The sequence below is a fragment of the Carcharodon carcharias genome, chromosome 14, assembly GCF_017639515.1.
Source record: "Carcharodon carcharias isolate sCarCar2 chromosome 14, sCarCar2.pri, whole genome shotgun sequence".
NCBI lineage: Eukaryota > Metazoa > Chordata > Chondrichthyes > Lamniformes > Lamnidae > Carcharodon > Carcharodon carcharias.
Window position 1 is genome coordinate 42,041,319 of NC_054480.1, and position 23,418 is coordinate 42,064,736.

The following is a 23,418-nucleotide window of genomic DNA, read 5'->3' on the forward strand; positions in this document are numbered from 1 at the left end:
TGAAAAATGTTTTGTGCTGGATGTGCCAACTGATACAATGGCAGAGCAGAGGCAACAGGCCATCTGAATCCTTGGTGAGCAACAAGGCCAACAATAGTTAAACATTTGTAAAATCTGCAACAGCAATTCATCACCTGAAGGAATGAGACTCAAGACCTTTAATTGTTCACTTTTTGGACAAGAGGTGTTGAATGGCAATCATGAACAATTATCACATCGTCAAAAGGATGCTTATGCTATTAATTTCTAGATCTTCCATGGCAAATTGAAGGAGTAGTTTGCAAATGTAGCTACTTTATGGAACTCAGAGGGAAGTTAAGAGCAAGATGTCATTTTTACAAGGTTGATGATGAGCAGCGCAAATTGTCCAACAACTTGTGACAATTTGCAATTCATGGGATATCTCCTCTTCACCATAAGTTTCTAGCTGATTTGCATGTTAATGATGACAGATGTCATTCACATCCTATTATTTTCTCAGCAAATTCTGGCCATTATTTCAAAGATCCAACCCTAGCAGTTCAAACCAATTCACGGAGCTTGGAAGCAATTGTTTTGGACACAATCTACAACAGTGTCATTAGTTATAGAATAATTCCAGAGCCATGGTTAATTCCACTAGTTGTGGTAGGGATGCTTCTTGCTATGGTCACCTTTCCAGTTTGGCTACTTAAGAAGGGTTGAGTGTTCAATGCAGGAGGGCCTGTGATGGATGGTCCTGCAGTGGGCAGTTTGCATATTAAGGTCATGTAGTTCTGGGTGGTGTTCTAACAAGCCTGAGATCTGTGGATAAGACCATTAGTGAAAGACAATCTGTAGCATTAATAGAGATCCTAATTGCTTATAAAATGATCCCCTTCATCAACTATCATTGTTGCAGATGAGCCTGAAAATGGTAATGGTTTATAATTGCATTGGAAAAATAAGTGTGTAATTTGAGTGTGACACAATAAGTACAACTGTGATGTAGAGCTGTTTCTCTTGTTTTTCCTTGCTGTGATAAAAGACTTGAAAATATGCTTTAGTTCATGCTTCAGGTAACTACAGACCAGTTAACTTAACATCTGTCATAGGGAAAATGTTAGATGCTACTATTAAAGGTGTTATAGCTAGGTACTTAGAAAGGTTTAAGGCAATCAGGCAGAGCCAGCGTGGTTTCGTGAAAGGGCAATCATGATTAACCAATTTATTAGAGTTCTTTGAAGAACTCACATGTGCTGTGGATAAAGGGGAGCCGGTGGATATACTGTACTTGGATTTTCAGAAGGCAAGTGATAAGGGGCCACATCAAAGGTTTTTGCGGAAAATATAAGCTTATGGTGTAGGGAGTAACATATCACCATGGATAGAAAATTGGATTGCTAACAGAAAACAGAGAGTAGCCATAAATGGGTCTTTCTCTGGTTGGCGGGATGTAGCGAGTAGTGTGCCACAGGAATCAGTGCAGGAGTCTCAACTTTTTACAATTTATATAAATGACTTGTATGAAGGGGCAAGATGGTATGTTTGCCAAATTTACTGATGTCACAAAATAGGTAGGAAATTAAGTTGTGAAGAGGATGTAAGGAGGTTACAAAGTTACATAGACAGGTTAAGTGAGTGGGCAAAGTCCTGGCAAATGGAGTATAATGTGGGCAAATGTGAAATTGTCCATTTTGGCAGGAAGAATAAAAAGGAAGCTTATTATCTAAATGGTGAGATATTGCAGGGCTCTGAGATGCAGAGGGATCTGGGTGTCGTAATGCATGAATCACAAAGGGCTAGCAAGCAGGTATAGCAAGTAATTAGTAAAGCTAATAGAATGTTTTCATTTGTTGTGAGGGAAATTGAATACAAACGTTAGGGAGGTTATGCTTCAGTTGTATAGGGCGCTGGTGAGACCGCATCTGGAATACTGAGCACAATATTTGTCTCCTTATTTAAGGAAAGATATAAATGCATTAGAAGCAGTTCAGGGAAGCTTTACCAGGCTAATACCAGAAATGGGCAAGTTGTCTTATGAGGAAAGGTTGGACAGGCTAGGCTTGTATCCACTGGAATTTAGAAGATTAAAAACCTTTAAGATCCTGAGGGGCCTTGACAAAGTGGATGTGGAGAGGATGTTTCCACTTTAGGGAGAATCTAGAACTAGGGGTCATAATTTAAAAATAAGGGATCACTCATTTAAGACAGAGATGAGGAGAATTTTTTTCTGAGGGCCGTGAGTCTTTGGAACTCTCTCCCTCAAAAGGCAGTGGAAGCAGATTCTTTGAATATTTTTAAGGCAGTACTGGATAGGTTCTTGATTAACAAGAGGGTGAGAGATTATTGGGGGTATGGGGGATGTTACAATCAGATCTTATTGAATGGCAGAGGCAGGCTTGAAGGCCCAGTTGGCCTACCCCTGCTCCTAAATCGTATGTTTGTATGTATGTTTGTATGTAAGTGTAAAATTGTTAATTAAAACATTCGCCTGTTATAATTTTTATATGAAGAAGGCTAGTGAGAGGGCAGACCCTTATGCTCATCCTCAGTATTACCCCCCAACCTGGACCCCTCCCTGTGATCTCTCACTCTTTCTTGATCTTTTCATTGAGAATTGCAGTCATGACATTGGCCATCTCAATTTCTCTGCCCCTCTCAATCACTTTTATCTGTCTCCTGCTGATTTTGCTGCTCTCTGTTTTCTTTGGTGTCATTGTCCTCAAACCTGCTGACAAGAGTGGTGCTGTTATTGTCTGGCATAATGACCTATACCTTGCAGAGGCCGAACGTCAATTCTCCAACATTTCCTCCTACCATTGGATCATGACCCTGCCACTGAACATCCCAAACCATTGTCTCCAGGTCTGTCAGTGACCTCATGTCCTCTGGAGATCTTCCCTCCTTGGCCTCCAACCTTACAGCCACCCAACCCCAAGCAACTACATCTACCTTCTTCTCATGTTTCACAAACAGGACTGCCTGGTAGACAAAGACCCATTGTTTCAGTCTCATCCTTTCCTACTGAACTGATTTCTTCCGTTCTTGACTCCACTTGTTCTCCCCTTATCTCTTCCCACCTACGTCCCAGCCCTTCGTCACTTTAACAGGTTCCATTTCCCTAGCGCTAACTTTCTCTTCTCCACCATGGGCATGTAACCTCTTCTCACCTCCATCCTCTGCCAGTACATTCTAAGGTATCTCTGCTTCTTTAACGGAGGCCCAACAAAAAATCTCCATCCACCATCCTCCATCTCCTCTGCTTGACTGAACTTGGCCTCACATGGAACAACTTCTCCTCGACTTCCAATCATTTCCTCTAAATAAAAGGTGTTGCAATGGATACCCACATGGATCTTGACTATGCCTTTCTTTTTTTTTGTGGGTTATGTTCCAATCCTCCTCAGATCCAAAACCTCACCCCTTTTTTTCTGGTACGTTGATGACTGTAAGAGAGGAGGACTTGCAGGCAAGATGTGGTGACATTTGATAGAAGGTTTTAATAGGATGTGTTGATGAGCTGTTTGCACAATACATTGTCCAGTGAAGCTGAATAATGTTTAAAACTGCACTGTCATGGAGGATGAAATTTGTGTTTGTAAATAAAGTGACTAATTTCCACCTGTCAATGGAGTTGCTTTACAATCTGCCTCCTTGGTATAAATCTGCTGTTGAGGATTGGCTGTTGATTGTAGAAACCACCTACTTTTAATTTCCACTGATTTCCACAGAAGTAGAAATGGGGCGGCTTTTAAAATTGGCGGTCGTTGTGTAACATCAGTTTTATGCCAGTGCAAGTGAAAAATCTATCTCAATATGTCTGAAATTTCCTGTAAAACAATCCATTCAACAACATTAAATCCAAAAAGATTATATATAATTATATAATTATAATGATTATTATTATGATTAATTTCTAGAATGACACAATTATGCCATTAAAAATAAATTCACAAGCCTGCCAAACCTCAATGCTGGTTCCACCAGCTGTTTTCCAGGAATAGAAAACAAAACAAAAAAAGCCATAAACATTTGGCTTGATGGCAGTATTATTTAAATCAATTTTAGATTTCCAATAATTCACTTGTGAGATCATCTGGGTTGTAAATAAAACCAGAAAAATTAACGCTGATATCTTCAGAACATTTTCAGAGAATTTTATGCAAAATATTGAAACAAAGCAAAATAGTCAACCTCATCCAAACATCAATAAACCTTTATTATGCTATCTGGGGTGATTACATTACAATTGATTTCTATGTATTTAAACAATTGAAGTTCTAGATGCTCAGATTATAATAGAATCATTACAAAACAGAAGGCGGCCATTTGACCCACTCAGTCCATTCTGGCTCTCTGCAGAGCAATCCAGCCAATCCATTCCCCCACTCTATCCCTGTAGCCCTGCAAGTTTACTTCCGTCAAACGTCTATTCAATTTTTAAAAATCATTCATCGTCTCCGCTTCCACCACCCTTATAAGCAGTGGGTTTGAGGTTGTTATCATTTGCCGTGCAAAAAAGTTCTTCCTCACATCCCTCTGCATCTCTTCTCCAAAGCCTTAAACCTCTGTCCCCTTGTCATTGTACCAGCAGCTAATGGGAACAGCTTTTTTATTGTCTACCTCATCTGTCATGATCTTGTATACCTCTCTCAGATCTCCCCTCAAGCTCCTTTACTCCAAGGAGATCAAATCCAGCTCCTCCAACCTAACCTTGTGGCTAAATTTGCACGTTGCAGGAATCATTCTAGCAAATTTCCTCTGCACCCTCTCAAGGACTCCTAAAATGTGGTGCTCAGAACTAGACACAATACTCTAGTTGTGGCCTAACCGGAGCTTTATAAATGTTCAGCATAATTTCCTTGTTTTTGTGCCCCATATTTATGAAGCCCAAGATCCATATGCTTTGCAAACTGCTCTCTCAACATGTTCTGCCACATTCAAAGATCTATGCACATGAAACCCCCCGGTCTCCCTTGTAGTGTAAAGGGTTAACAGATGGGATATGTTAATATATGATGTAGATGATGATGGTCCACTGACATCAGTCAGTATTGGGTTAGATTCTCTCTCTTTTGAGAGAGAAAGGTTGAAATCATGCCTAGGAGTAATGTGCTACTCTGTAACCTGTTTAGATGTAGTACTAATAAATAAACATTATCAGAGTATGTCTACAATCTTTCTAAGAACCAAGTCCCTCATCTAGAGTCCAAGATGGAAGGACACATCTCAGAACACCTCCATGCCTACACATACTTTCTAACTGTGCCATTAAGCACATAGTGCCTCTCTCAATCCATTCTGCCAAAATACATCAATTTCATACCTCTTGCATTAAATTCCATCTGCCACTCATCTGCCCATTCTGCTAACCTGTCCTGTTGTTGTTGATTGTTTGTCACACCTCCAAGTTTGGTTGCCATCAGCAAATTTAGAAAACAGTGGTCCTAGCATTGATTCTTGGGGAACACCATTGTATCATCCTCTGTTCTGAAAAACACCATCTACTGTGACTCACTGTTTAAGTCTTTAAGCCTGTTTTTATCCAAGCTGATACTGACCCTCCAATTCATGAGCCTCAATTTTGTTAACTAGCCTTTTATGTGGTATTTTATCAAATATTTTCTTAAAAACCATTTAGATAATGTTCACTGCACTCCCTTCATCAGCCTCCTCTGTTTATCAAAAAAAAATTAGATTAGTCAAACATGACCTGCATTTTACAAAGCTGTACCAGCCCTCCTTATTTAACTGAAACCTCTCCAAATGTCTGTTCCTTTTTCCCCAGGTTATTGTTTCTTACCCACTAGTAATCCTAAACTGACTGGTCTACAGTTACTAGGAATGTCCTACAACCTTTTTTGAACAAGGGTGTCACATTTGCAATTTTCCAATCTTCTGGCACTTCCCCCCGCACCCAGGGAAAATTGGAAGATTATGTCGAGCCATTCTGCTATCTCTGCTCCCACATCCTTTAGTAACCTGGGATGCAAGCCATCCAGGCCAGCCGACTTGTCGACTCTAAGCATAGCCAGCCATTCCAGGATATCCTGCTTATCAATTTTCACCCCATGCTTTACGTTGACCATTCCCGCTTCTACTAATATTTTATCAGCATCCTCTTCCTTAGTAAACACAGTACAAAATACTTATTGGAAAGAATCTTTCCCCCATTGGGGGGAAAGTGCAGGAGCGGGTGCAGGCAGGCGCGCCTCTGAACGGCGCCCCTGATTGGGGGCGTACTGCCATTTTACGTGGGCGGGCCAGTTAAGGCCCGAATACTTAATGGGCAGGGTCGTTGGGTATGCGCTCCCTGTGTGGGCGGGGGGCAGAGGGGTTCACTCAGCCAGGAGTACGCATATGCGCAATAGAGTGCACTCATCTCCCTGAGGCTAAGTGGTGCCTCAGGGAGGTCGGCTCAGAATTAAGACTTTTACCATAAATGTTTAAAAATTTTCCCTGACATGTCCCCTCATGTGACACTGTCACATGAGTTGGGACATGGCCATCACTTAAACTCAAACCTTTACTAAATATTTAAAAACCCTCATGAAACCTCATCCTGCCCATGGATGAGGTTTCATGCTTTTTCTGAAGCCCGCCAGGGTTCCCGGCCTGCCCGTCCAACCCTAAGATTGGACGGGCAGGTCCATTAGTTAGGTTAATGACTTTTTAAATGGCCTCAATAGGCCATTGACAGGTCAGCGGGCACACAGCTGATTTGGCTACGCCCCCGCCGACCTGAAAATGGAGATGACGCACGGTGATGACAGGAGTTCTGCTCGACATCATCCCATGTCATTTTATGCGTTGGCGAGTGGCCCTGCCCCCACGCACACCGACCTAAAGATCCTGCCCATTAAGTATTCTGGCCTTGCCCTGCCCCTCTGAGCATATATCACCCTCTTTGTCCCTCAAAGGCCTCACCCCACCTCATGCTATCTGCTTGCTATTACACACTGGTAGAAGATATTTTAAGTTAACTTTCATGTTAACTGCATAGTAATTTAACTTTTTATACCTTATGAATATCCAAAAGTATTAACGCTATGGTTAATGAGTTCAAAAATTAAAAGACTACGTAAAATTATCTCTGGCCACCAAATGTATCCCCCAATTCGAAAAGCACGTGTCTAATGAAAGTGTTTGAAGTATCTTATCTTTTTGTTCCCTCTTCTGCTCTTAACTGTAGGAAAGGAAACCAGGATAAAAATGAAAATGTCTGGATGTTTAAGGATGAGAGAAAAAGGAAGAAGTTGCGTAAAATGCTGAAGAGGCTGAGAAACAATGATACATGCAGTATGCCCGGTCTCACCTGTTTTACACATGACAACCAGCACTGGCAGACACCACCGTTTTGGACACGTAAGATCACAGGGCAGAAAGTAGAGGTCAGCCCATTGCAATCTAAACTGAGCTGGATATGATCAGGTCTCCTTAAATCTGACTGTATAAAACAGTTTCAATAGGAAACCTATAAGAGAACAAGAATAATTTGCATTTATTGCACTGTTAACAGAGAAAGTGACCGAAGGGGTTTCACATGGGAGTAAACTGATGCTGAGGTATAGTGAAAACATAAGGAGAGTGGACTAAAATCATACTCAAATAAATAAGTTTTGAGAAGGCTTCTAAAGGTGGGGAGAGGGATAGCAAGATGGAAGGTTTGGAGATGTTCCATAGAGTCATGCTGAGGTGAGTGATGGCCCTGTCACAGAGGATGGATTAGAGTAAGAATAGGTGCACTTAAGGCCAAAGTTGCAGAACTTGAAGACACAGAGGAAGATATAAGGTTGAGGAGGTTATGGCGATAGAATAGGATGAGTTATTAGGGAATTTGTTAGTGCAGAACTTAAAATAGCTGTCATGGTGAAGCAGTCCATGTCCAAATGCAGCAGGACCTGAACAATATCCAGGCTTGGGCTGACAAGTGGCAAGTAACATTGCAGAAAGTGGAGTTTTAATCGAATTGCGCTTTGTGCAGGATGCAGCTTGGGGAGCCAACAAGGAGAGAATTGATGAAGTCTAATGGATAGGTGCTTCAAAGGCAGTAGAGGCAAATGGGTGATGTTGTGGAGCTGGAAGGAAACAATTTTGTTGATGGGAAGAATGTGACGTTTGAAGCTCAGCTCTGGTTCAAGACAGAAGAGCGAAGTTACCCATCATTAAATCCAGTTTAAATGAAGTGACAGGAGCAAAGGTTTTGGCAGGAGCTGAATAAAATGACTTGGATCTTCAATTTCAGGAAATATGGGTTCTTTCACAAGCTGATGTTGGATATCAGTCTGAAATACAGAGGCGATTGTAGGTTCAATCGAAATAATTAATAGATGGAGGTGGGTGCTATCATCACATATCTGGAAGCTGACATATTATTTCTTTATCAAACTTATTTCCTGTTTTAGTGGGACCATTCTGTGCTTGCACCAGTGCAAATAACAACACTTACTGGTGTTTGAGGACCTACAATGAGACCCACAACTTCCTGTTCTGTGAGTTTGCCACTGGTTTCCTGGAGTACTTTGACCTTAACACAGACCCTTACCAGGTAAAATGAATCATCAGCTCAATGGAAGGAATCTGAAATGTTGCAATAACTTTGGCTGTAATCGTTATGGCATTGAATGAAAACAGAGCAAGTCATCTCCCAGTACTTGTGCTTAATTTTAGGATTTTCACAAATGCAAAAAATCTGTGCTAACTGTTTATACGTATTAGTTCCATTGCACACCTGAAATTGCTATATGCTCAATCTGATAGGGAAACTGGAAATTGTTTTCATTATTGTTTCATGACGTGACACTAGATTAATGGTTCCCTGCATTTCAGCAAATCCCTCCAACAGTACACAATGATGCTCAAAGTGGTCTGCTGCTCATTCTCTAACTTCTGCAGGTTGCTCATGATGATGCTCAGGTTGAACCTAACACCCTGTGCTTGTCTATCAACTTGCATCTGAAGACAGGCAAAGTTGAATATCAATCCCTTGCTTGGGGCTTCTTGTTCCCTCCACCTGCTCCTCCTCAATTATGAATATCATCTGGTGCCCCTTCCTTAAAGTTACTTCTTGCCTGCTCTGGGGAGTTAGTACTAGAGCCTTGGTTAGATGACACGTGGTGTATTGTGAAAAGTTCTGGTCTCTATATTATAAAAAAGATATAGATATACTGGAGAAGGTCCAAAAAAGTTTTACCAGAATGACAACGGAGGTTATCTGAGAAGCTATACCTATTAGGAAAAATTTAGCATGCTGGGGCTATTTTCTCCAGAAAAGAGAGTGGCCTGATAGAAAGCTTCAAGATTATGAAATGGTTTGATCGGTTAGATGTAGAGAAGGTGTTACCACTTGCAAACGAGACTAGAGCAAAAGCTAGAGGTCTTAAATACATGATAATCAATAATAAATCTAGGGAGTTCAGGAAAAACTTTTTTTTTACCCTGAGAATGGTTAGAATGTGGAACACACCACCATAAGGAGTAGTTGAGACAAATGGATACATTCACGGGGAAGTTAAGTAAGCACTTGAGGAAGAAAGCAATAGAAGTGTATGTTGATGGGGTGAGATGAAGAGGGGTGGACGGAAGCTAATGTGGAGCATAAATACTGGAATGGACTTGGGCAAGCTTGTTTCAGTGCTATAAATACTTTGTAATGTTCTGACTCGTGCTGGATGCAGACACTGTGTTTCATACAACTTGTTGCCATGTCTGCTTAGATACAAAGAGCCATGAAGTGAGTGGCAGCTTTACAGATCCCTGCAGGGGGATCCCAAAGCAGAGGGACCAAGCACAAAATAGCGTTCAGTTACAAGCACTGTGACTGCAATCACTGAGACTTTAGAAATGGATGCTTAGTTACAGCTGTTGGATTGCAGACTTAGAATTTGTTTGCTAAGAACACAGATGGTAGGACTTAGTTAAATTACAGACATATGAGGGACTATTCTTGTGCAGCCTACTTGGACTGTGGCTATGATGTCAAGCAGGCCCCATGTCCCTGACCTCCCGTCAAGGTTTCCAATGACCACCCACCTCATCCTGAGGCTTCCGATTCTCTCCCTCTGACCCCCTGACCTCCACCTTCATATTGGCCTCTGCTCACACTCTCCACCAACCCCATCCCCGCTACCCCTCCCAAAACCAAACCCCAACTGGATGCCAACATTTTCAGCAGGCTTGGCTCTTGGGTGGGGAACACAATGGTAACATTATGCATGCATGTGCATGCTGTGGAGGTAAGGTAGTCCTGATTGACAGATTCCCTCCGACTTTTGGATCCCCCCACCCCTTTTCCAATCCTCGCAACTTTCCTACGCACTGTTCGTATTGCTTCATCTACTTTGCTGCTTTAAATGGCAGGAAAACAGATTCTGCTAAAAGGCAGAAGTTTAGACTCAAAGAATCTTTCCAAAGTTATCACTGCACAAACTTAATAAATGCTGCCTGGAAAATAAAGCAGCTTTGAAAATGTGAGCAAAACAATAACAAACTTGCTTTAAGCCTCTGAACTGGCCCATCCGTGTAATATGACAGGGGCAGATTTTATGGATAAGGCTGATGCTGTGGGTAGACATCCTCCAAACTAATTAAATTGGTTATGCGATCTGATTCACATTATATACTTAATAATATGAGGCCTGTTTCACAATGTCTGTAAAGTCTCCAAAACTGCTTCTTGAAAAATTATACTGGCACTGAACTGAACTGTGGCTATCACAATTGTAATTTTTGAAACCAGAGGAATGAGCCTTTACCAATGTGGACTGCATGTGTTTTCCAGTGGTTAATAGGATCCTGATGTGTCAACCCTGGTAGTGCAGTCCAAATCAAATTATTTTAATGCATAAATAATTGCAATTCCCTTTAATCAAAGTTCATATTTTCCATTTGTAGCTAATGAATGCAGTGAACACATTAGATCGAGATGTTTTGAACCAGTTACATGTACAGCTTATGGAATTACGAACTTGCAGTGGTTTTAAACAGTGTAACCCACGGACCAGGAATATGAACACAGGTACAGACACTTATCAATATTCCCATTATATTATATTGTGCATGCATTGTTGGCTACCATATCTTGTAACTTTTACACTTAAAATTAATTATTTTACTTCTGAAAAGATGAGCATTAATTATTAAGGATCTTTAAGTTTGTAATTTATGGATCACACTATAGAAAATGAAAGGCTGGTTAATAGTTCAGTTAAAATATTGTAGTTGAGTGCAAATTAATTATGGTATTTACATTAGGGAGCTGTTAACTTGGTAATACAAGTGATTCAGAAGTTAATGCCCTTGTTAAAATTTATGGTTGACACTGACAGAATAATTAACTTGGAGTTCATTTCCCATATCCCATCAATATTAACTTCCACAGGGACTAAACCAGCCAAAGGGCTAAATAATTTGTTATAAATCTCAGCACTCCTTCAGTGAACTAGCTAAGTGTTTGGAGCAACAGATCATTCTTTTTGGACCTGGAAGCTGAAAATATGTGAGAAAACCAATACTTCAAAGCTCATACTAATTATTGCCAACTCTGTTTTCTTGTATGGTTTACTTTGGCCCAGACATTTGCCGCTCAGTCGGATGTGTAAAGACAGCAGAAGTCCTCATTCTGTGAGCCAGACCTTTAAAAATGTCTGTCTGAACTTCCAATTTTCGGTCTGGGAGTGGGGGGTGGAAGCGGGCTAGAATAGGAGTTGGGGTGAGCGATCCCAGAAGTAGAGAGTGGTATGAAGTGTGCCAGACGCAGGTTGGGTGACTTGGGCGCATACAAAATGTGAGCCTTCTGAAAGGCCCCTTTGAGAGGTAGGTTGTCAATGGTGAAGCTTCTGTGCCTCAGAAGAGATGTTATTGCCTTGTCAGGTGAGTGTCCAAGTTGTAAATGTTGTCCAACTGTTAGCTGACCCTGGAATATATGGCCCATCATAGGTTTTCACCATGGGAGAATTGTCATTGTTGCTGCCTAATCAAAGTATATACTGAAACATTGAAAGCATGGAGTGGATTCTCAAGACACAGCCATGGAGAAGGCATCATCTTGCTACCACTACCTGGTACAGATATAATGCAGTCATGCAGTTAGCTGCCAAGACTCATTGGGTGGATAAATGATGAACCAGTCATGCTCATTATCCCATCTTACTTGACCTCTTGCCACCCATCTATCAGGCTGCACCCACACTGTTGACCCTTGATCAGGTCCTTCACATCTGCACTCTATCAAAGCATAACAGTGACAAAGGGGGAGGAAATCAATATGGCTGTCAGTGGTCACAGAGCACAGCATGCCAATTGGGGTCACAGCCACAACATACATGGCAATCAGCATTTGTGCAGAGTCATTTTCTCTACCAAACCTTACCAGCAATCATTGACAATATGGTGAAAATGATTAGTGCATGGAAGCACACAAAAGTGAATGACAACATTGTAACCTGAATGGCTCATGTCCCTTTTTGCCTTACATTTTTATGTAATGAATGTCACACAGCGAGACATGGGAAGGGAAGGGATGGGCCCAGCTGCCCCATGCTTTCTGACCAGTACCTTCAAGTTTTGGTGGAAGAGGTCCAGAAGGGTGTTGTAAAATGCCTTTAAGAGACGTCAATATGAGATCACCGGAAGGGAAATGTATCATGTGATCCAGTCTTAGTTTCACTTTTGCTTTGAGCAGAGCACACACAAACACAGCTCTGCTGCCTTTAAGTTTTATACCCATGTATATCTGTTCTCATGTGCCTAGCCTTAATAAATGAGCCCACAATGTGTTTACTCGATCTCTTATGAGTGATTGGCGCCTCCTGTCTCATACAGTAAGTAAGCCCAGGTATTATATCATTATAATAACACCACAAAGAGGGGACCAGCCCACTATTCTGCCGACCACCCTAATGTCCCTACAGCAATCAAAATGGCATCTATTCAGTTAGTGGCTGTGGTGAGTGCAGCAGGAGACCATCAATGCTCATGGATTCAGTGCAAGAAAAGGTTTAATAACCTGCTGTGTTCCAGCAAAATGAGTAGTTTGACTCATCCACACAGAGCTCCAGGGAATGGGTCATATTTACATGCTGCAACTAAGGTATGAGAGCTGGCACATACCTCTGCTTCAGCATTGAGGCTTGTGTAAGCAGCTCATGTAGGTGCACACAGAACACAGTGAATGAGCACTGTAATGTATGGGCACAGTGAAGAGCAATACCCATCCAGGCACAATTTATCAGGCTAACATAAATTTATGTTGTTGCAGTCAAAAAGGATGAAGAACGCCACAAAGATGGCCACTTTACTGAGCACAAGGGGACGTTGGCATGAGAGGGAGTGCAAGGATGGGATTACATCAGAAAGACAGCAAGAGCATGGTTAACAGCAGTGGCATATATCAGGGCGTGTTTTCACAATGAGAAGGGCTATACCTAAATAACTCCTGATGTGTCCCACACAGGTCCCAGCTCTGCTCCCTCACCCCCATCTCAGGCCAGATCATCCCTTGAACATCAAGAGGAGGAAGAGATATCTGAAGGGGCAGCATCACATCATGGTAGCCCATACTCCGCCAATTCAAATACCCGCACGTTGGAGGGATTTAGCGTGCATATAGACTTAGTGGCACAGGGTGAAAGTCACTGCACCAGAATGCAGGAGGCGGTGTCAGAGTCAGAGACATCTGTGAACAGCAGGGAGGAAAGTCACAATGATGCTCCATTGGGAAAGAATAAGGAGCCACAGGAGTCACCTTTTGGGCCACAGTATTTCGATAATAAACAGCAGATGTGTGGAAGTTTGGCGGAGTTCCCTGAGGCAGAGGGAGCTCTTAGACTGTGAATGGAAGAGTCCATCACCGTCATGAGCTCCACGTTGTCCCAGGGGTTCAGCCGCATGAGCTGCAGCCATGACAGATTGGCCAATCTCATGGAGAGACATATACAGCAGCACTCGGAGTGGATGCAAGAACAGTGTCTCAGCCAGGAAAGGGTGCAAGCCTCCCTCAGTAGCCTAGAGCAGTCCGGTCAAAGTATGAGCACTGACATCCATGGAATACATGAGGAGCTGCGTACTCCTAACAGGACAGTCACACTGTTGGCACAGAGGTTGCTGGAATGGTGTACTGCTGCGCACCAGCAGCCAGCCCCATCAACCCCACCCGAAGGCCGACCCAGGGCTGTGCAGGTCACTGAGGAGGGTGAGGCTACCGAGAACTCCTCAGCACCCTCAGCTTCCTCCACCTCACAAACCTCTCTGCCAGAGCCCTTGCCTGCTGCACTTATGCTAGTGATCACTGCTGCCCATGCAGAGATGCAAAGGCCACAGTCTGAAGGAGGACTCCAGGTGCCTGCATGATGAGTCAGGCCATCACATTCCTCATGGCTGTGTAGATCGAGAAGTGAGCAGTCTGCCTCCACCTCCTCTTAGGCAACACAGGGACACATTGCAGAAGTGTGTGAGCTCAGGCCACTGTCTTGCCTAGAGCACTAATGGGTTCACTGTGGTTACACTTTTCACATTGTATGCAGCACATTTGAGCACTTCTTTAAGATATTTACTTACACTGTGTGCTTGTACATTAGAGAGCTCAAAAAATGGTAACGTTATGGAGATGGTTTTATCAGTAATAATGAGGGCTCCATGCTGAGGTCCATCTTGGCATGTCGTCAAGAGGATCAAGGTTGTTGTCTGATTTGTGAAGCTTTGGGGGGTCTGCTTCCTTCCCTGCTGCATCACATAGATTCCAGTATTCAAAAGCTCATGCACTGAGATGCTCCTTGCATCTTTCATTGTCCATCCAAGCTTGACTTTAAGGGAGGTTCCATAAATAGACTACATGAACAGATGTTGGGCAGCAGGTGCACCTCAAGCAAGAATGCTGTGTGCAAGACATTCATCATCACCGCAATGTTACACATTGGCTCAAATGTAGGCATTGCAGCTCAAGAGGCCATGTGTCATGCAGGAATATTGGCCGTCTGCTGTGCCCATTACTTTGGCTGCGTTTGCATTCCAGGTGTCACAGGGTGTGCTTTGCTCAGCAAGCAGAGATATATGGAAGCTATGAATGTTGTGTGTAGCCCCCACATCAGAAACGGGACCATTGGCCAGAATGGATGGTGTGCAAGTTCTTATTGCATAGCTGTGAGCTTTCGGATGCATGAGATGCCCATTGTTATGATGACGAGGGTTTCAACCATATGAATGTGACTGAGTCAAACTCATTGATGTTTATTGTCTCCCTTGTGGGTGATGGGCATCCCTTGAGTAATTTTGGAGCCGAGAATCTATTTTGCACAAGGACTCATCTGGTGATGATCCCCTCTTGCACCAAGTCAGTCCTGGCTACATACTCCTGCCTCCCAGCTGCTGTGCCATGGATGGCCGCCTCATTTTCATCAGGTTCTGAATTGTCAGAACGGACAGGGGTACATCTTTAAAATGACAGTTGCCTGCTCGATGGTACTCCTGGTGACAATATAGCTTCTGTATGCTTTGTCTCCATTTGTGGGCTCCTAATAGGGGTCTTTATCCAAGTTCTTAAGGGATAGCCCTTATCCTTTCAAAATCAACCACAGATCTGCGTTGGCGGTTGAATTAGCTGAAGGAATTGGGAACTCCTTAGTATGAAGGAGTTATGGAAGCTGCCAGGGAACCTTGCACACACACGAAGGAAGACCTTGTGGTTACAAACCACCTGTACACTGAGTGGAAGGACTTCCAGTTGATAAAGATGTCCGCATGTTGAGCTGGGGCTTTTTAGCAACATGGGCGCAATCAATAATACCCTGCATCTGAGAGAAGCCTGCTAATTGGGCAAAAGAAATGATTCTCTGGGTCTGAGATGCCAAATCTATAGGGAAATTCATGTGGGATCCCCCACATGAGCAAATTGGTCTGAGTTACAGTCTTAATGCAGCTCTGTGCTGCTGACTGGGATACACCAAACATGTCTCCTGATGATCCCTGGAAAGATCCTGAGGCATAAAAGTTTAGACTGGCGGTTAGTTTCACAGCCACTGGTAGGGCATGGGGTCAATAGATTGTGGCTTGAGTTGCTGCTGGACCATGTGACATGTCTGTCACCACCTCAAAGCTTAACTTCAGCCGCCTTCGGCATTAGTTCTCCGTCATATTGAGGTATGATGTCCTAGGCCTGTATGCCCTTCCCACAGGGTAGGACCTGGTTTTCTTGCCTCCTCCTTCCTAGTGCGCATGCAGCAGCCTCTTCCCCATGATCTTCTGCCCTCCCTCTGGCCTCCGGTTGCTCATGGTGACTGGCTTCTATAGCCTCTATGTGCAAGGGTGCCAGGCCCATCTTCTTTGTTCCTTCACACAAAGCACTGTGGGCCATTCTCCAGCACAAAGTTCTTCCTTGCATCTGGATGTACAAGTCAGTAGGGGCAAAAATAATTACCCTGTGAGAACAGAAGCCCCACCCTCCTACTCCCTTGGATTAAGGGAAGGCAGTTGAGATTTGTTTTGTGCCAATTCTGTGCAGTGAATGAAATTTTAAAGCAAATTCCATAGGGGTACCTGCACCTCTCCAAAGGTATCTGTGCCATCCTAAGAAATACTCCAAGTTCAGACATGCTCTTACCAGGTCTACTTTGCACACCTCGGGATCGACAGTCCTAGCTACCAAAGTGCAATTAGAATGGAGGCAGCTGCTGATTTTAAATGACCAGCTGCCTCCATAAAACACACATGTGCGAAACGCATCCTGCCCCAATGAAAATGGGAATTGCTGTGTTCGGGGGTGGGTCTTATTGGTTTTCAAGCAGTTGCCTTGTGGGTTCTCAGCCATGGTGAAAATTTGGGCTTTTGTATCTATTCTGTATGAATCAAAATGTCATTCTTTAAATTTAAGTATGGTTGGTGATCTCTTAATCTCAATCTCTGAGGTAATCTCTTAATTCTCAAAATTGCTGTTTCCTTGTATAGGAGGAAAAGATGAAGAAAACTTCAATCAGTACAGGTAACTTTGTTTAATATAATGGATTCTTGCTTCTTTTCATCTAATAGAACTTTATTTTTACTGAGGAATATTTCTGCCTATTGTCAATCAAAAATATTATATCTGGGGGGAGTTTTAACCCCCAAAAATGGTCAGTTTCGGGTTGGGTCTTGGGGACTAAAGTGTTCGAAATTTGAATCCCACCTCAATCCCCTCCAATTTCTCGTTTTGATTGAGACAGGATAGGGAGTGGGAAACCAATCCGTTCCCAGGATGTGGGTTTCCACTTTAAATGTTGCAGTGAGGTTGCTGCCTTATTTTTATTCATATATATTTGAAATTTAACCCCGACCAATCAGGTTTCTAAAACCCCGGGAAACCTGCAAACTAAATTGAGGCGAGGGACTGCTGGATCAGGGGGTAAATGCCTTTCTGTTTTATCTATCTTATCTATCTTGTCTATCTTGTCAATTCCCATAGTTGGACACTAATCTATCCAATCTGCCCCTGACCTCCTAACCAAGGCCTTTGATTATTCCCCCCGCTCCCCACCAAGGCCTCTGACCATCTCCCTAGGCCACTGATTTCCCCCCCCCGCAACCCCAGAAATCTTTGAATGCACTCCCCCCAAGCCCTCAATCTCCCCACACCCCCAGATTACTAATCTCCCCAACAACCCTCCGACCTCCCCACGCACCCAGACCTCTAATCTACCCAAGCCTCTGGTTTCGCCCAAAACTGCCCGGTCTCTGATTTACCCTCATCCAGGCCTCTGATTCCACTCCCAAGCCCCTGCCCGAGGCTTCCAATCCTGCCTCCCTGTGGCCTTGTACACAACCCTGGAAACCCATCGTGTTCCAGCTGTAAGTTCAGGAGATGACCACTAGGAATGCTTGAACTTAGGCTGAGATCCCGATGCAATGGGTTCCAGCCTTGTGCTGCCATGAGGAGGAAACCTTCTGGGAGGAATGAGGAGAGATGAGCACAAGAGCACTGGGATGAGGTCCAGAATTTCAAAGTCGAGTGGCGGGGAGCTTGGGGGCATGGTGTGTGTTTTGGTGGGTAGCTTGGAGGGTCCAAAATATTGGGGTAGAGAACCTGAGTGTAGTATAATAGGTTAATAGAATAGCTATGCTAATGAGTTAGTGATGTATATCATGATATAACGGTGACATCAGCACTCAAGTGCCAGAGACTCTGCAGAGCAGATGCAACAGTCTGTACTCATGAGAGAAATACCTACTCTGTAGCCCATCTTGTATATTGTGTTAATAAAGCAGTTTGAAGTAACCATCTAAGTCAGAGTCAGGTGAGCCACCTGCCCATGGCCCGTTGAGACCCTTAAACGGGCAGTTTATGCCCATTTAAGGGCCTTATCCCATCACCACTTCAATTTAATGGGCGACGAGAGAGACTTGTGGGTTACTGGTCACTGAAAGGGGGCTGTCTCCTTTCTGGAATCCCGGTGTAAATCAGAGACCCCTCCCCCCCCACAGTTTACCCTCTCCATGAACAGTCTCCTTGTCCGCCCCTGCCATGTCCAACATGTCTCCAATTACCTTACTGGACCCTGCCGGCCTGATTCTGGTGAGATCTCGGACTTAGCTAGGTTTTGTAGCATTCATGGTTGTTCTTCCCAGCTGTCCTGCCATACTGGCAGTGGCCACCAGATATCAGTGTTGCAGAGCTGCCGGCCTCCAATTGGCCAGCAGGCCTACGAGGAGCGGAGGTCTCACTTCAATAATTAAGGTCTCGTCGGCTTTAAATTAAAAAATTAAAGCGGACAGAGAGGGTCAACTGGAGGCGCGCTTAACCCCAACATTTTCGCTGGGGTGCGGGGAACCCACCTCAGCATATAATCCAACCCGTGCTTTGCCAAGCTTTAAACACCTCCTCCCTCCCCTCTTCATTAACTTCTGGCTTGATACCCAATTTATTTGGAATCCTTTAACATATATTTACTCTTGATAACCCAGTTCTTATTGCATAGATAAATCTAGACATTTTCTTGCGGATGTTAACAAGTGCCATCCAATTTTTAAGAAAAGGGAAGCACAGGTGCAAAAATAATATTCTATGAGACAATTTTACTTATACCTCTCTGCCTGCAAACAGAAACTATACACCCTTAAAATCAGGGACAGTTCATTTCATTGTGCAGCTCGTGAATATTCGATTTACTCAATATGCTCAGTTTTATGCCAGTATTTATTCTTTGAGTGACTTTAATCTATTGTAGCTTCAAAATACAAATTAGGGGTCCAGTAAGTGCTTTTCACACTTAAGAAATTAAAAAGATTAACATTTTAGGAGAAAATGTCTGCTTTTCATGCATTACAGAATTGTGAGTGTGTTCTTCATAAATAGATTTTTAATTTTGTTATAAACTTGTAAATAGAGAAATTAACTCATGAAGCAAAATACAGCCCCTCTGAGAAGCAAACAAAAACAAATTACATATTTCAGATCCGCTTTTTTCCCCCAGCTCCTCTTAAATGTAAATGAAAATCTTGGGACCCACAGCTTCAAACTTCAGGGATGACAGTTCACAGAGCAGAATTGGAATTCATTCACAAAACTGGATATTCCAATTCAAGTTGGACAGTTAAAGATGAGGAATGATATCCAAATTGTAAATAGCTTTTTTAAATACACAATTGGCCTTCCACTGTTATCAACATTATGCATGTTTCTCAATATTAATACAGGTTTTCAGATGGTGCTATGCTTTTCGGTGTTCACAGGAAAGAGGATGTATTCATATTTTGTTTGATAAATAATTTTGCACTGTTTCCAAGTGAGTGTATACTTCGCTGTGTCCATTTCAAAAATGTATTAAATAATTAATCTATCCCGTTGATAAACAATGCTTCTACACCCTCCCAAAGTATTTTGGACTATTTTATTGCTCAAAATAAGCATTATTGTTCCAGAGTACTTGTTTTCCACTATCCCTCCATCCTAGAGTTGCAAGCATCTTTTTTGCATAAGCATGGGACTATCAAAGTAGGATCATGTGATATGATAAAATATTAGGTAAAGGCTGATATCAGTAAGCATTGAAAACATTCTATTTTTAAGGTGTTTATTCTCAATTGATTATTCATCTGGCTGGGTTGAATTTGCAACCAGATCTTAAATGGGAACTGGTATCTCAGAGGTCCATGATGTCACCAAGAAGGTTACATTCATCATCACCTCCATGACTGTTTCCCTTTTGAGTTTGTATTTTGAGATGCTAAGCTTTTCTCTGTCTTTGCTGCTTAAACACCAGGCAATATCAGCGTCGGAAATGGCCCAAAACGAAGAGACCAAACACCAAGTCCCTGTGAGTTGTGTGAGAAATGCTCCAATAGATTTGTCTACAACTCTGCTGCTACAGCAAATTGCTTGCTAACTGTTCTTTTGCATGCAACGCCTGACCTCAACATGGACTGATGTTACACTTTCTCTAATTTATTTCAAATTAGTAAATCCTTTATAGATTTGTTGTACTATAAAGTATGTACTTGGACAGACTATTCAAAGAAACAGTTACTCACACATGACTGATATTTATCTCTTTAAATATAGGTCTTAGATTTGCCTTAGCATCTGTCAAATTCAAAGTGCTACAGTTGAAAGCATCACACTTAAAACTTTTGCTCAAATATTATTTATGTAAAACAACAACATATTCAGAATTGAATAGGTAGGAAACCCACCAATACATGGAAAAAGTAAAGTTGATCACTAATAAATGGGCCGTAAACTGCTGCACATAAAAGAGCTAGCAAGGAAGGGAGTAGAAACCAATTGAACCACTCGAGACAATGTTGAACCACCAACCAACTGACAGTACAAAGCCCTGGAAACCCATGGTGTTCCAGCACACAGATACTGTAAGTTCAACAGGGGTCCACTAGAAATGTCTGAACTTTGGCTGAGATCCCAATGCAATGGGTTCCAGCCTTGTGCATCCAAGAGGAGAAAGCATTTTGGGAGGGATGAGGGGAGATGAGTTTAGGAGCTCGGGACTGGCTTGCAGAATTAACTTGCAGGATCTAAAATATTGGAGGAAAGAATCTGAGGACCTATATGGATTGTAAAGATTGGGTCTGACAGTATGAGAAGGAAGTAGAATCTGGCATTATTGAAGAAGTGTGGACTGGTATTATTGGAGAGCGAGGATATAAACTTCCAACTTTGTCCTGTAGCCTCCATGAATTAAAGATTCATCTTGAACATTTTCTTGCAGATAAATGATAAAGGGGCCAAGATAATGCATTTTTTTCAGTTTCTGTGAACAAATTGATTTATTGGTCATGAACAATATCGGAGATGTGGGAGTGAAGGTTGTTTGATTGGTCAAACCAGTTAGCAATGAAGGTGATGTGATGAAATCTCCAGGAAACTGTCCAACCAGAGTTAACAACCCTAATGTGCCCTGCTGTAATTGTTGACAAAGAATGTCGAAAATGGAAGTTAATCGCAGCTAGGAATGATCCAATTTGGCATGATCGAATAGATTTGCTGATTAAATTTGCCTTGTTTAGAATAATTTTGTCCATGCTTAAGTGTTACTAGTGAACATTCTAGAGAAAGCTTTCTACTAAAGCAAGTGTTAATTTACCTAAAGACCTAAGAGGTCCCAGCAAAATACAGGGCCTGGTAAACTTACCATAATACAAAAAAGCTGCACCTAACTGTTAGATCAGTTCCCTTTAAGTTTAGTATATTGTGATATGATTTGTTTTACTGTTGTAACCATTCTATGGGGCTATCTTTTCATTCCTTTCACCATGCCCTTGTGTTTTAATACATCATGGGAATGTGTGGTGGTTGGGCACTGGGGCGGGGAGGGGGGGTGGTCAGTGGTGGAGAGGTAGCAAATTGCAGTTTATGCAATATGTGGAGGGCCCCCAAACTTCCTTGGTGCCCAGGGCTCCGAGAATTTTTATTTAACTTGCCTTGCACTGAAGTGTAACAGGAAGTGTGTGACAACATGCAAGACTTTTAATGAATTAGACATTTTTTTCAAAACAAGACTACACTGATTTACATTGTACTGTGGAATGTGTGGTAACTGTTTCACTTTATGATTCCATAATCCTAACAGCTATCTTTTACCTTTCTTTTCACCAGCACTGATTTCTCAGTGAAGCAGAACTCAAAACATTCTTTATTTCTCTTCTGCTGGATTAGTCTGCTAAAACACTGCATGCATTTATAAAGTTTGTGAGTTTGTTTTTTATTTGAAATGCTATTGGTGTAGCAATCTTTCCTAACCATGTTTCATATTATGCATTTAATACCCCTCCATTGTTCCTATTGTCTTGAGTTTTTTTTATTTCTAATATGTAACAACTCTTGTGGTGCATGGTGGAAGGATGATTAATCCCCCATCATTCCCAATTTCTTGGGGAAAAGCATGAGCATGATCTCTGCCAAATTATTTGCCAGCAACTTCCGAATACCCAGGTTGCCTGCCTGAAACAGGCAAGAGGCTCTTGGACTATGCCAATCAGGAACTGTGTTAAGAACCTAATACCAAATTTGGCAAAATCTGGATAGACCATGCTGTACTCAGTTTCTCAGGGTCTACAGTGGCCTAATCAATGGTCCTTAAAGAGATTGCTGGAGGCCACTGGAAAACAGGTAAGCTTTCACTCGTTTACTTGCCTTATTGTGTTGGAACTTGCACAGGTTTTCTTTTTCTGGGTTCTTCAACACTGGGGTAAATTTTGAAGCTTGCAACATGGCAGAATCAGGACCGTAGTGTCCCAAAGGTGGTGGTGAATGACTTACCATCCTGTTCCCACTAGGCATCAGAAGTGCCCATCAGAATGTGATGGTAGCCCACTTAAAATTCAAATTGGTGTCCGTTGATGTATGTAGGAGAGGCTTGATCATGCACTCCACTTATGGCATCAATTCTTGTGGCCTAGCCAAAGAGGAGCCACCAGCTGAGTTTGTGTTTAAGATTATGGGACTAGTAGGAGCAGAGTTACTCTCTCAATTGCATAGTCCACTGACATAACCAAGATTCTCACCCAAAGAATGGATATTTGGACAAGATGCCTCAAGATTGCTGCACCTGTGGAGTGATACCTAGCACATGTGTCTGTAGAGCCAACTTTCATCTTCAGGTCCAATTTAGTCCTAAATGATTTTGAATTGTTGCTAATCCATCTCCAGACACAATCTCAAATGAATCTAGGGAAGAAAGTAGTGTTGGAAGAGAGAGGTTTTGTGTAAGTGAAAGTAAAAGTGATGGGGGCAGTTAAGAAAAATTTTCACTTTGAGCAAACAAAAGTCCAGCAGGCTATTGACGAGCCTTTGAACCCTTTCCACCCAACAGCAGGCTTTGCCATTGCAATTTGCCGGCAGCATTTAAGTGAGGCACAAAACAAAATTTCTCTTAGAATTTCTGGCTAACATGCACTAGCACACAGAATAGTCCCTCTGGCAATTTTGTGCCTTTTTTGGCCACAAGCTAGATTTCTCCCCCTATAGAAATACCAGAA

General features: G+C 42.4%; 1 protein-coding gene across 9 annotated transcripts in view; it reads left to right on the forward strand.

Moving 5' to 3' along the window:
- LOC121286930 (extracellular sulfatase Sulf-2-like) overlaps positions 1 to 23,418 on the forward strand; it is a 369,814-nt gene that overhangs the window by 345,449 nt on the left and 947 nt on the right. For all 9 annotated transcript variants that reach the window (XM_041204225.1, XM_041204226.1, XM_041204227.1 and 6 more), the window contains 5 exons: positions 7,154 to 7,326; positions 8,367 to 8,509; positions 10,855 to 10,978; positions 16,900 to 16,933; positions 20,187 to 20,240. In XM_041204225.1, the coding sequence (XP_041060159.1) occupies positions 7,154 to 7,326; positions 8,367 to 8,509; positions 10,855 to 10,978; positions 16,900 to 16,933; positions 20,187 to 20,240 (528 nt within the window). The remainder of the gene's footprint in view (positions 1 to 7,153; positions 7,327 to 8,366; positions 8,510 to 10,854; positions 10,979 to 16,899; positions 16,934 to 20,186; positions 20,241 to 23,418) is intronic.